This window comes from Ostrea edulis, chromosome 7, assembly GCF_947568905.1.
Source record: "Ostrea edulis chromosome 7, xbOstEdul1.1, whole genome shotgun sequence".
Classification (NCBI taxonomy): domain Eukaryota; kingdom Metazoa; phylum Mollusca; class Bivalvia; order Ostreida; family Ostreidae; genus Ostrea; species Ostrea edulis.
Window position 1 is genome coordinate 72,748,885 of NC_079170.1, and position 13,462 is coordinate 72,762,346.

The window sequence follows — 13,462 nt, forward strand, 5'->3', positions numbered from 1 at the left end:
TTTTCAGGTTATGAGAACTTGAATTATGAAGAACTATATTTTCGGATTATGAACACTTGAATTATGAAGGACTATATTTAGGGGTATGAGAACTTGAATTATGAGGGATTATATTTTCGGGGTATGAAAACTTGAATTTTGAGGGACTATATTTTCGGGGTATGAGAATTTGGATTATGAGGGACTATATCTTAGGGGTATGAGAACTTGGATTTTGAGGGACTATATTTTCAGGATATGAACACTTGAATAATGAGGGACTATATTTTCGGGGTATGAGAACTTGAATTATGAGGGACTATGTTTCTGGGGTATGAGAACTTGAATTATGATGGACTAAATTTTCAGGTTATGAGAACTTGAATTATGAAGGACTATATTTTCGGGTTATGAACACTTGAATTATGAAGAACTATATTTAGAGGTATGAGAACTTGAATTATGAGGGATTATATTTTCGGGGTATGAGAACTTGAATTTTGAGGGATTATAATTTCGGGGTATGAGAACTTGAATTATGAGGGATTATATTTTCGGGGTATGAGAACTTGAATTTTGAGGGATTATAATTTCGGGGTATGAGAACTTGAATTATGAGGGACTATATTTTAGGGGTATGAGAACTTGGATTTTGAGGGACTATATTTTCAGGATATGAACACTTGAATTATGAGGGTCTATTTTTCCAGGGTATGACAATTTGGATTTTGAGGGACAATATTTTCGGGGTATGAGAACTTGAATTATAAGGGAATATATTTTAGGGGTATGAGAACTTGGATTTTGAGGGACTATATTTCCAGGATATGAACACTTGAATTATGAGGGACTATATTTTTGGGGTACGAGAACTTGAATGATGATGGACTATATTTTCGGTGGGATCTGCTGTGTGGTGTAGTAATAATGATGTTAACATGTCCCTTCATTCCTTCAATGAAAAGTTAAAAAATGATGGCTTGTGTTTCTGGTAGAATACAATCGTATCAAGATCAAATATTTTCACAGAAAAACTGCATGGCATTGTAAAGGAGGTTCTGCTTTAAAGACCATTTAAAATGCCCCAATTGTCTTTTAAGAGAAAATTTTAGATCATAATTTCATTTAAGAATGATTTATTTCACGTCCTTATATAGCTTATCATCAGTGGTATCATACAAAAAAAGTCAGAATTATTCAAACATCAAAGTTATGATGCAAACTTTGAAACATTTAGGAGGAAATACGGTGCATCTGATATTTCAGTTGTTTATGTCTGTTTTTGATAATACCCTCATAAAGCACACCGGGAAATTGTTGACATATATATTGTTTAGGTTCCATATTAGGAATAAATTTCTTAATACCCACTAGAAAACGCATCAAGTGTCTTAGCTAGCGGAAGTCTTTGGCATGAAAAGATTGCATAGCCTTCAGGTAATCTCGACACAAAAATAAAAACTGTTAGACGCAGTACTTTATGTGTAAAAATAACACACTCTAAATAAAATTTTGCATACAATTTACTAATTATCATATCACATGCGTCCAATGATTCACCTACATGCACAGTTTCGTAATTCTACAATATTAGCTAGGGATCTTGTTTGAGAGATTTTGTCTTCGCTCTTTTTAGTGTTTTTTGCAATTTACTGTAAGCACTCAATAGCCGCATATATGTATTAATTCATATTCATTAAATGTTGGATAATTTCAACTGTTGCTAGCTTTAACACACTAATATTGATGTATAAAGTGCATAAAGCACTAATTTTCATCGAGAAATTACAAGAAATGTTACCTAAATGTATCCCATTGTTTGTTTTGGATGATTGCAGAATTACATATATTACCATTGCCAGCAATCACGAATGTTAACATCCAATACGATTCACTTTGAAATGTATGTTACTGATGCATTAACCTAAAATTTTCTATTCGATTCTGAAAATCTTTAATCTTAATAAGGATCGTTTACTTGAACTCAAGCTATACAAAATCTGAAGTAAAATACCTTCACGGTACTGCTATCATAATCAATGGAGCTCAAAAAGAAAGCCGAAAATTCATAGGCATGGTTGACTGTAAGGGCAGTTTGGAAATCCCATGATTTCTCAGACCACGTGACACCAAACGATGAAGTCACATTCCACGAGAACATGTCCAAAATAAACTGGAAAGACATGCCATCAATAGAAATAATAATACATATGTTAATTTTAGCGTAGCAATTGCTTTATTGATGAATGAAAGGTGAAGATAACGAACAGTGATCAATCTAAAAACAGCTATAAGCAATGCAAAATAAATAGTTGGACAAACACGGACCCCTAGACACACCAGAGGTGGGATCAGGTGCCTAGGAGGAGTAAGCATCCCCTGTCGACCGGTCACACCCGTCCTGAGTCATATATCCTGATCAGATAAACGGAGTTATCCGTAGTCAAAATCAGTGTGCCAAGAACGGCTTAACAATTGGTATGAAACACGTCAGACAGCATTTGACCCAATGATAGGTTGTATTGACGAACTAGATCGTTATAACGACCACAGAATTTGCGAAATGCAGACTTCAATCGAGATTGTTGAAACCCCTGTACCATTAACTTGTTTGTCAATAGCTTCCCTCGATTTAAAATCTGACCATACGCAGAACAAGCTCTTGTGTATCGAATCAGTTGAGAGATATAAACACCATATTCAGGTGGTAATGGAATATTGCTACATAAACATGGAAAGTTGCACGATGGAGAAGCTGAAATCATCCCGTTTGTCATAAAGTTGAATATAAAAATCTAAAACAAGCATCAAACAAATAAGTTCAGTTCATGGGCATAGTATTATAGTGCTTTATAATAGGTTGTTTTCTTATCAGTTTATTCATTTTTTGATTACCTTCATATTAAACATATTATTATTCTGAACTTGCAAAAGACAATCAAAGAAAAAGTGGAGCTTGAATAATCACTTATCAAAATACTGATTAAATACTGAAACTCTAGACCAGTTTTAATGATGACTAAATTCCAGACAGAGACACAAGTCTAGTTTTTTTTTTATCACGTGATGTGTTAAACTATGATAAAAAATATGTGGATATTATTACGTCAAAACGAAATCCTCAAAAATTACAAAAATACAATAATCCATTTCCAAGCAAAAGACATTAGATTATCATTACAAACTGTATCACCTATTCCTCAATACCATTACAAACCTGCACCACCTCCTCTACCCCCTTGTTGTCCTTTGTTTTTTCAGTTATACAGAGTAGGTAAAAATTATGAAGTTTCTCTAAGGCTACCGAATGTGTTCCATTGAGATACGTGTCGCCTTCATCCAATATCTGTAAATTGCATGATCATATATATATCATCTATCATATCATATAAAAACTCAATTTTCCAAACAAAGCAATAAGGAGAAAATACAGTTGATTGGACTGATATTCTATGTTCTATGGTGTATGAACATATATTGACATCTTGGATGAACGGCAGGCACATGTGCTAAACTTTTCATACTTTGAAATTAAGAATATTAGAGATCATCATATACATTATATGATCAATCTCATAACTCCTACAAGCAATACAAAATAGATGTCTAATAATGATTAGAGTTTGGCACCACATTTGTTTCACATTTACGCATTTGACTTGCAACAACTTTATCGTTTTTCTTAACATTATTCTCTGAATCGACCTCGTCCTTTTCATCAACTAATCTTTGAGACCGTTTTAGTCTTATCCTGTAGATATGAATGACCTTATTTCACCCTCGGAAACCGCCGTTGACCATATATGAAATATGAGACAATTCTTGATGATTTTTAAAGGGTCACAACAATAGCTTGTAAATTTTAGCGACTGTCCGGACATTGTTCTTGGAAAATACACATACACTTCATCATTGACACAAAACTGACCCTAATTTAACTTTTTCTCATGATAGTATTTCTGGCGGACCATGGATTGCATTGTGTTGTGTTTGCTCTTACAATCTTATGTGCATTCTCAAATCTCTCTTGCAGCTGCCAGAACCATTCATTCTGTGATAGAGGCTTAATTTGGGGAGGCACTTCATACATAATATACAAAGATGTGCATACCTCTCTTCCTAACATGAGAAAATGAGACGAAAACCCAGTTGTTTCACGTGTTGCAGACCTGTATACCATCATGATGTGAGGTACGTACTCGTCCCAATCTGAATGCTTGTCATTTACAAATTGCTCAACATTGTGGTGAATGTACAATTAAATCGTTCCACCATACCATCAGATTGTGGATGGTATGGTGTTGCATGTCTTTTTAATACCTAACAAAGAACACATTTCCGTAAACAGTTTACTCTCAAACTGTCTACCCTGGTCTGAATGGATGATTGCCGGTACACCCAAGCTTCCACAATAATTTAGCAACTGTACGAGCTTCCATATTTGGCATTGCAAAACTTTCCGTCCATTTGATGTAATTGTCAGCTACCGCCAAAATCTACTTGTTACCACTTTTTGTCACTGGGAACTCGCCCAAAATATCTGTTGCTAACCTTTCTAAAGGATAATCTGTATGTACCATATTCATTAATGCACACTTCGTGACCGTATCACTCTTTATTCTGAAGCATATTTCGCAGACTGCAATATACTGACGTACATCGCGTTACAAACCTGGGCAGTAACACCTTGACCGTGCTTTTGATGTTTTCTTGATGCCAAGGTATCCTGGTGTTTTCTCATCATGATATTGTTGAAGAAAATTGCGATGTTCCGAGTAGGGAACTACATACTGATAATCTACCTCATTTGCTGCCAAATCTTCCCACTTTCGACACAGAAGATTATCCCTGATACAACGCCTGTCAAACTGAGAGACTAGAGACTTACGAAAGTGGTCTTCAGACGAAATTGTCTTAGAGGGATGACAGGGTCCAGCCTCTATCCATGAACGTAGCCTTTGTAGGACACCATATGTGCAGACAGCAATGATTCACCCTTATATATCTGAATACAGACAGGCAAGTATGTTTGTTTTCCCCAATGGAAATGATATCCATACTGTTTGTAATGAGGTGTACTCATAACGTCTGAATTTGCATGCAATCGACAAGGTCGATGTTTGACCCTGAAGCTGTATATAGAGAGAACATCAATCCTTCGTGCAAACTGCCCTTCTGGATTTTTACAACGCATGAGCCAATGAAAAGAACTATGGTCAGTACATGCAAGAAACGGTTTACCTTACAAAAAATGCTTGAAATACTTGACAAAATGTGTCACTGCCAATAGCGCCTTTCTTGTTACACAATATCGTCGTCCAGGCTTCGATAAGCATCGGCTGGCGTAAGCACACACTTTCTCTTTTCCATCAATCACTTGAGATAGGACTGCGCCTAGTGCCTTATCACTTGCCTTATCACTTGCGTCTGTATCAAAAATAAATTATTTACTGAAATCGGGATGAGCAAGAATTGGTTCGCAAGTGAGAGCTTCTTTGAGCTTGTCAAAAGAAATTTGACATTCTTTTGACCATTTCAATTATTTGTCCTTTGCTGTCAAGTCGTGTAATAGTTCTGCTGTAGATGAAACATCTTTGACAAATTTTTTCTAGCTACTACAGAAACCGAGAAATGTTGTTACAAACTGTAACTCTTTTGGATTGTCTTTGGTTGTCAATTAATGTCTGCATTTAATTTTAAAATGACCCAATATTTCCACAAAATTAATATTTAGGTCGTTTGTTTTGAAACTGACTCTTGCTTACAACTGCTGTTTGAGGGCAAACTCCGGCTCTGACTGTCCTTCATTGCTTTCTCTTCTTTCTGAAGCGATGCTAAAGTGTCTGTTATTTCCCTCAAGACTTTGTCAGTTTTACATTTACTACATCATTCTCCACCACTCCTACATATTCATGACTTTCCTACATTTTCTTATCGGCGTTCTGAAATGCCTGTAACTCAACGGCCTGACGTACAGCATCATTCACATCCGCCGGACGTGCCTGTTTAATGCGCTATCATATGTCGGAATCTCGTACCGCATCTATAGATTGTTCCTTCGCCAGAATGTCCTTAAGATCAACAGTTGCTGTTGATTATGCCAAATTCGTGAGTCTTCTAGTATTTTGGCCTAGCTCAGGCAGAGTCTCTACTGCTCTTTGCTTTCTTTCTCGAAGTTGAGCTCTGTATAACTCAGTTTGATTTGTCGGTGCAAGGTTCCAGTGTCGTGCACATTGCTCTATAGTTACGTTGGTCAGCTCCTAATAGATTCCCCAACACACCTTGTGCATTTCCTCTGAGCGCTATTGCTAAATACATGCATTTTTCTTGAGGTGATCAACAATTAACCTCTATACAAACTTCAAATTGTTATTTAAAATCACTCTAAGACGTACTACCATCAAATGTCGCAGGTTTAAAGAAATGATGCTTTTGGTCCACCATGCGAGATTGCGAAGTTTGATGTGCAGTACTGGCTTGTGATGAATACGTATCGCTGTCCACAGAAATTTGTGGCTGAAAGGGATTGCTGGTACCCTAATTGCTAGGTCTACTGTGGTATGCTATACTGTTTCTTGAATCAGAATGGTCCGCTATACCACCCTGACCTGCTAAATAATTCATCGAGCTCCTTTCACGAGCCAAGTGACTATACAGACGTGCGCTGATCGGACGGCAAAGACACAATTTTGGGAGGACATTAGGGAAAAAAGTGTAGGGATGTTTCACGGAAGGCATGCGGGTTTCAAACAATCTCCACACAGCCACCATACGGATTTGTCCCGACTTCTTCCGGAGGGAGCGTGTGAGAAATGCCGCAATGACCGTCACTAACGTAAACACAAAAGTCGTTTCACTAAACTCGCACGGAAAATCGTAGACAAATTTATCGTACGGCTGATGTGGTAGATATGAACTAAGCTTTGTTGCTAGACTTGTAGACACAAACAATATTTGATTGTCTTCTTTCATCTTCCAAAACAGATAAAGCTTTCAGTCCCTTAAGCTTTACATGCAAATCTTCAAATCAAGATGGAGTGATTGGGATATAAGAACGATATTTCGAAGGCGAAACATTGCTGTTGAGCATTAAAGATACTTACTGCTTTCATTTTTTCAACGTTTCTGTCATATATGTATTGTAGAGTATTGTACATGGACTTTTCTTTGTCCTTTGGTATGTCTGTCACGTTAATCCAGTTCCCACACGTGTACTGGTAGAAGTCTTCACATGGATCAGCAGAGAGATCCATCTTACTCAGAATGTATTCACTGGACTTAACACACTTCGGAGAATGACATACCTACAATGAAGAAGTTTGAGTAAGAGATTGAATTTATTGCTCACTGCACCTAGATAGAACATTAGGCTCAAATCAAGAAGTCACCAGCTTTACCGAATGCCCCATCAATGTAGTCCTTCAATGTAAACTCCTTATTCACCGTGGTCAAACGTCATTTGGATATGATCATTACTACGCAGGAAACAATCGTGCTTTTAACGCAGAGTACAACCAACTCCTACAGCAGTTTACTATGGACAGTGGAGATGTCCATGAGGAGGGGTTTAGAAAGTGCCCCATATTTTTCTTTATACATATCAGATCCCCAACCACTTGCTCAAACACTTCAACAGTCTCGTGTCAATTGGACTCGGCCGTTCACTTTCTTAATTTTTTTTAGAAGATAGACAAACCCAACTAAAATTCAATTATATCAGTATGACGTCATAACAAATGTATACAATAATCGTCAGGAAGAAAGCTTTGCAATAGAGACGATTATACATGATAATTAAAATATAACGCTAGATACAACCATTCTGAAAAGTACTATCCTATAACCCATGTCTGCATGTCTGTTGCATATCCTATACCCCATGTCTGCATGTGTGTTGCCTATCCTATACCCCATGTCTGCATGTCTGTTGCCTATTCTATAACCCATGTCTGCATGTCTGTTGCCTATCCTATAACCCATGTCTGCATGTCTATTTTACTCGGGGAGAGTCCGTTCTGGGGAGACTTACAAACTGTTTAGGAGATCGATAACACTGTATATTGTAGGAAACCGCATGTTGCCTTTCATATTTACAATGTATGATGACCCATAAATCTCATTCCCCGAGGGGATATTACAAAATGCGGAAAGAAAAACCGTTTTAATTTCCTTGTTCACATCTGGGACGTTTGTTCTGCAATAAAAGAGATCGAATACAATTTAAGAGCATTTCAAATAAAATTAAGTTCTTTTGCAAGGTTAAGTGTTAGAGATGATGAGAGTAATTATTTTATTTAAATAGACATTTCACTCAAACTATAATACATGATATAAACCTGAGAATTTAAATCAATGAAAAACCTCCTAGGTGTTTTTTCTCTCTAGGGAATACCATCAAATTAACATGCATCCCTTCCAGATTATAATATATTGCAAACTAAAATACCCATGTACCAAGGTTAAAACATTTAGATATTCTTCCTTAGAAACCTTAGTGATGATAAGTTTGAAAACTTTGATTTATAATTCTTTTTTCAATTTTTGCTTAGTGTCGTCGACTTTACATCATTTATTAAAATATCTGATACACATAAATATATACTTGATATACAAGCATTAAGATATTTTATCTTTTATCTAAACAAGTGAACAGGATGGAGAACGTAGAATTCAATTTGTTTGCCTAAAATCACACATGCCTCTATGCAAGCAATCAGAATGTTGAAATTATTCACTGGATACTGTTTTTATTTTACTATTTTTAGTATAATATTGCTTGGTTATCTATTGTCTCAAGAGTTTTTCACTCATATGCATTATCGGCTCTTACGGCCTTTGAACAGGGAGGGGTCTTTATCGTGCCACACCTGCTGTGACACGGGGCTTCGGTTTTCGCGTTCTCATCCGAAGGACCGCCCCATTTAGTGGCCTCTTACGACAATCAAGGGAATACTGAGGTCCTCTTCTAACCCGGATCCCCATAGCAATATTATTGAATTGAACTATACTAGCTACTTACAGTATATTTATAAATCTAAATGTTGCTACTCACTTTGGCGTCAAGTTGATTTCGGGAAACCAAAAACAGCAAAACTACGAGAACAAACATCTCAAATGATGCTTCTGGTTATCAGCGAGCTCTACCAGGTTCTTTTGATCCGTGCTCGCCGCTTCCCGGTCCTACAAATGATAGCTTCATTCGACTATTATATCGGCAACATAATTGAATGATTTATGGGATTATGATAGACATCCTATTGGACCAAATTGACATAATGCATCCAGTTTTAAAATGAATTCATGATATGGGGGTGGGAATAGTAGTAAACAAGTTAAATTGCTATACAATTGTTTATATCAGTCAGACCAAGAGAAGTTAGAATATTTTCTAAATTGATGAAACAATTTCTCGGATGTAGTTTCACAGATGTTTTCCATTTTATAATCCCTCAGTCGTGTCCTCACTGGGCATCTTGCCAAGTGTTCGATTAACTCTCATGAGGTTAAGCAGATCGGGCACTTGGCTTGCGAAGATGCTCACTGGGTAAAGTTCAATTTTTACAAGTAATATTTCAAAACGATTTCAACGATCAAAAAAGTAGAAATAACGAACAAGTGATCAATATCATAATTCCTGTGGAGAATGCAAACTTAAGAGTAGGGCAAACACAAACACACCAAAGGTGGGGGTAAAGTGCCCAGGAGGAGCAAGCATGCCCTGTGGACCGGTCACAACTACCATAATCCCTACATCTTGATCAGGTATACTGAATAATCCGTAGTCAAAATTAGCATGTAAAGAATGGCTTAATTATTGGCATGAAACACGTTAGACAGCATTCGACCTAATCACAAGTTAATTGTATTAATAAATCAGATCGTTATATTGATCGTAGAATTTGCGAAATGCTGACTTAATACAAGAATGTTCAAACCCCCGTAATATCAACTTATTTGCCAGTAGCCAGTCTCAATTTGAAAACAGATCATACGTAGAACAAGCTCTTGCGTATCGAATCGGTTGAAACACATGAACACCATATCCAGATGATAATGGAATATTGCTACATGTACATAAATATGGGAAGTTAGCTATGGAGAGACTGATGTCATCCTGTTTGTCATAACGTTGAGTTGTTAGTTTATTGTTAACACCTACTTTCAATAAATTATCCAAGTATGAGGCATATATGGAAGACTGTACATGTGTTTTGTGTTAAATCGATATATGAATGAAAACAAGATGATGTCCTTTAAGGAAGGACGGCAATACGTGGACTAGATGCACGTGTTTCTAATTTTAGGGTGAATTTAGAATAGTTTCCTTTTAAATCTTAAAACAGCAAATATTTCATTATAAATCTTACTGCTATCTACAGCTGTAATGATATACGGGCTTAATGGATACTTTTAGCTCAAACCTCAGAATTAAGTGTCATCCTTACATTTGATTTGAACCGTAAGTTCAACTTCAACAGAGAGCACAATCTGGTCTAGATAATAAGTTAACGCTTGAGTTTCGCACATGTACCTAAGCCAGTGATACTGTAATAAGTCTGGTAACAAAATAAATCAACCCAGTAACAGTGGAGGGTCTAGCGGGGGAGTTGGTTGAATATTTTCTATTTAATCAAAGGTCATATTTTCCATTCTGGGGGTCTTCACCCCCCCCTCTTTCTTAGTGGGTTACAAACTTGGGTCGCACCCACCTCTTGTTTTTTTTCTAAATCCGCCACTGAATGATATCAACCTGGTAATAAAATATTGATGCTCACAAACTTGAATGTTGTTTTTCATTTCGAAAGCTCAGTCACAAATGATGTCGATTTTAAGTTATAAACAGCAATATATTACTTCCGTTGTTGAGCGTTTCTGAGGTGAATTTTGTCATGTTTAACTATGTATAAATAAATATATTAGTCTCCATTATATTCATGGTTTATTATCATTTCACAAACCGCACAGAACAATTTTTAATTCTCTTGTTTATGAAACATTGCCGATTCCGATGAACATGTATTTGCGCATGCGCAAGGGGACTTTTCTCTCTTGTAGGTGAAGGTCGTGACGTCAAGCTTTTATTGACTTTACGAAAAAAGACCGAGCGTTGTTCCAAATGACGCCGGTGAGTCCAAGCAGTAAATATCGTTGATATATAAAATTGTCGACGATATATCTAAATGTCGAGTTGAAGGCCACAGCAAAAGATTTTTTTCTTCTCATGAAAGAGCTTTTGAATTCTCTCCCATAAAAAAAATAAAAATAAAAACGCCCAGTTAATGAAGGATCAGAATTCGTACCCATGGGAATTCCAAGAGAATGTTGGAAGATCTGATCACCAAAGAATACATAGATACTGTCAATGAGGGACTCCAGCATCTTTTTGATATCAACTCCAGAGTACTTGTACGTAGAATCAGAGTGGTGTTTAAGAAAGTTATTTTCTGGATGACTAATCACCAGAGCGGGATATGTCCGTTTTTATTAACTTGTATTGAAGCTGCATCATCTCCTATAATGTCGAAAACCCAAGTCTTTAATTCATCGTGAGAAATGGCGATCGTGTAAAGTGTTGTCACACATTTAGATGTTCTTGATTTGGGAAAAGTTTTGTTTTCAAATTTTCTGAAAGTTCTTTGAAGTTTAATTTGATTTACACCACTTCTCGCATATGTTGTGGTACAATACGTTTGAAGTTTCTTCTTCATAGTAGGTAATATTTTCGTAAGTAACGAAGATAGGGGCTTGGTAAAATTTTGCTTGAATCAGCAACGTATCACAGTTTGTATGGGTTTCTTAAGTTTGGGAATCCAGTCTAGGTACGATAACTCATATGTCACATTGAACGAGATGAAAGGTGAAGATAACGAACAGAGATTAATCTCATAACTCCTTTAAGGAATACAAAATAGAGAGTTGGGCAAACAAGGACCCTTGAATAAACCAGAGGTAGGATAGATGGTGTATGTGCTCTTTTGTTTTGATGTATCTAATACGGGATTTTGGTACTCCTCTTTTACTTTCTGTCCATTCTGCCAAGTTCTTCCTTTTCATATTTGCCCGTGAGTATCCGGGTTAGAATAGGTCCTCAGCATCCCTTGCTTGTCGTAAGACTCGACTAAATGGGGCGGTCCTTCGGATGACACCGCAAAAACCGAGGTCCCGTGTCGCAGTAGGTGTGACACGATAAAGATCCCTCCCTGCTCAATGGCCATTTAAGCGCCGAGCATAGGCCTAAATTTTGCAGCCCTTCACTGGCAATACTGACATCTCCATATGAGTGAAATATTCTCGAGAGGGACGTAAAACATTATTCAATCAATCATTCAATCCTTTTCATATTTAGCCCATCGACAGGCATGTTCTTCGACCTATCTAATTAAAATCAGTTTTCTTAGATCCGCGCCGTATACTCTGTCTTACCCTTTAAATGTGATACAAGGGGTAAACTCGAAATGTGATACAGGGGGTAAACTCGAAATGTGATACAGGGGGTAAATTCGAAAGGTGATGAAATAAAGGAGGTAAACTCGAAAGGTGATGAAATAAAGGGAGTAAACTCGAAACGTGATAAAATACAAGACTGAACATTTTTAAGACAAAGATTGTTGCTTATGTTGACAGCATATATTCCTTTCTTAGTCAATTCAATTACATGTATAGGGAACGAACAGCATGATTCAGAAGGATCATCATCCATAACCCGCGGTGGTTTACAGAGCCCGCGATAAGCAACATCCCAAATCACGGAATGCAGTCTATATTCTGTGCGAGTGCTGCATCTTACTTGTAACTCGATAAATGACATTCAAAATTTTGCTGACCATTATAAATACCTTAGTTAAGCATTGTCAACATTAAAAACCGATATAAGAACAGAAATGGTGGGGTTGCTTTATATTGTTACAGAGGAGTTGGTTAGTAGGCACCATGCTTCATCTACATGTAATTTTTTCGAAGAATGTTCAATCACTTTCAAAAAGACACATGCACATCTTCAATGCTTCCATACGAGCTGTACAAGGTCTGAAGGATGTCAGAGTAGTGGTTTACAAAAATAGGTACCATTTATTCAAGACATGCTTAAAAATGACAAAGTTTAACTTCACGTAAATTTATCGAAAAATGTCTGATCACTTTCAAAAAGACACATGCACATCTTCAATGTGTACATAACAACTGTACAGAGTTTGAGGAATGTCAAGTTAGAGGTGTGAGAGGAGTTGATTACACAAAATATGTATCCCATTACAAGGACGCCCGCCCGCCAGCCATTCTATAAGCCGGACACACGCCCGCCAGCCATTCTATAAACCGGACGCACGCCCGCCAGCCATTCTATATACACGTTGTGCAACCCGGCCAAAAATTCGGTTCAAATCGTGTCCATGACCCTTTAACAATTGTTGCCACTTAAGTCTTGGAAAGATGAGCATGCTCCAACATACACAATCAGGGTTAATGACAAAGTATCATACAAAAG

General features: G+C 37.0%; 1 protein-coding gene across 5 annotated transcripts in view; it reads right to left on the reverse strand.

Moving 5' to 3' along the window:
• LOC125656183 (neprilysin-1-like) overlaps positions 1 to 9,192 on the reverse strand; it is a 29,423-nt gene extending 20,231 nt beyond the window's left edge. For 2 of the 5 annotated variants that reach the window (XM_048886777.2, XM_056145292.1), the window contains exons 1-4: positions 9,032 to 9,165; positions 7,083 to 7,283; positions 3,197 to 3,325; positions 1,994 to 2,152 (exon numbers count right to left, since the gene is read on the reverse strand). In XM_048886777.2, coding sequence (XP_048742734.2) covers positions 1,994 to 2,152; positions 3,197 to 3,325; positions 7,083 to 7,283; positions 9,032 to 9,088 — 546 coding nt within the window. In that variant the 5' untranslated portion in view covers positions 9,089 to 9,165. Of the gene's footprint in view, positions 1 to 1,993; positions 2,153 to 3,196; positions 3,326 to 7,082; positions 7,284 to 9,031 lie in introns of all 5 variants that reach the window. The other 3 variants (XM_056145293.1, XM_048886776.2, XM_048886775.2) reach the window with 2 other exon arrangements.
• Between the last annotated feature and the right edge of the window lie 4,270 nt (positions 9,193 to 13,462).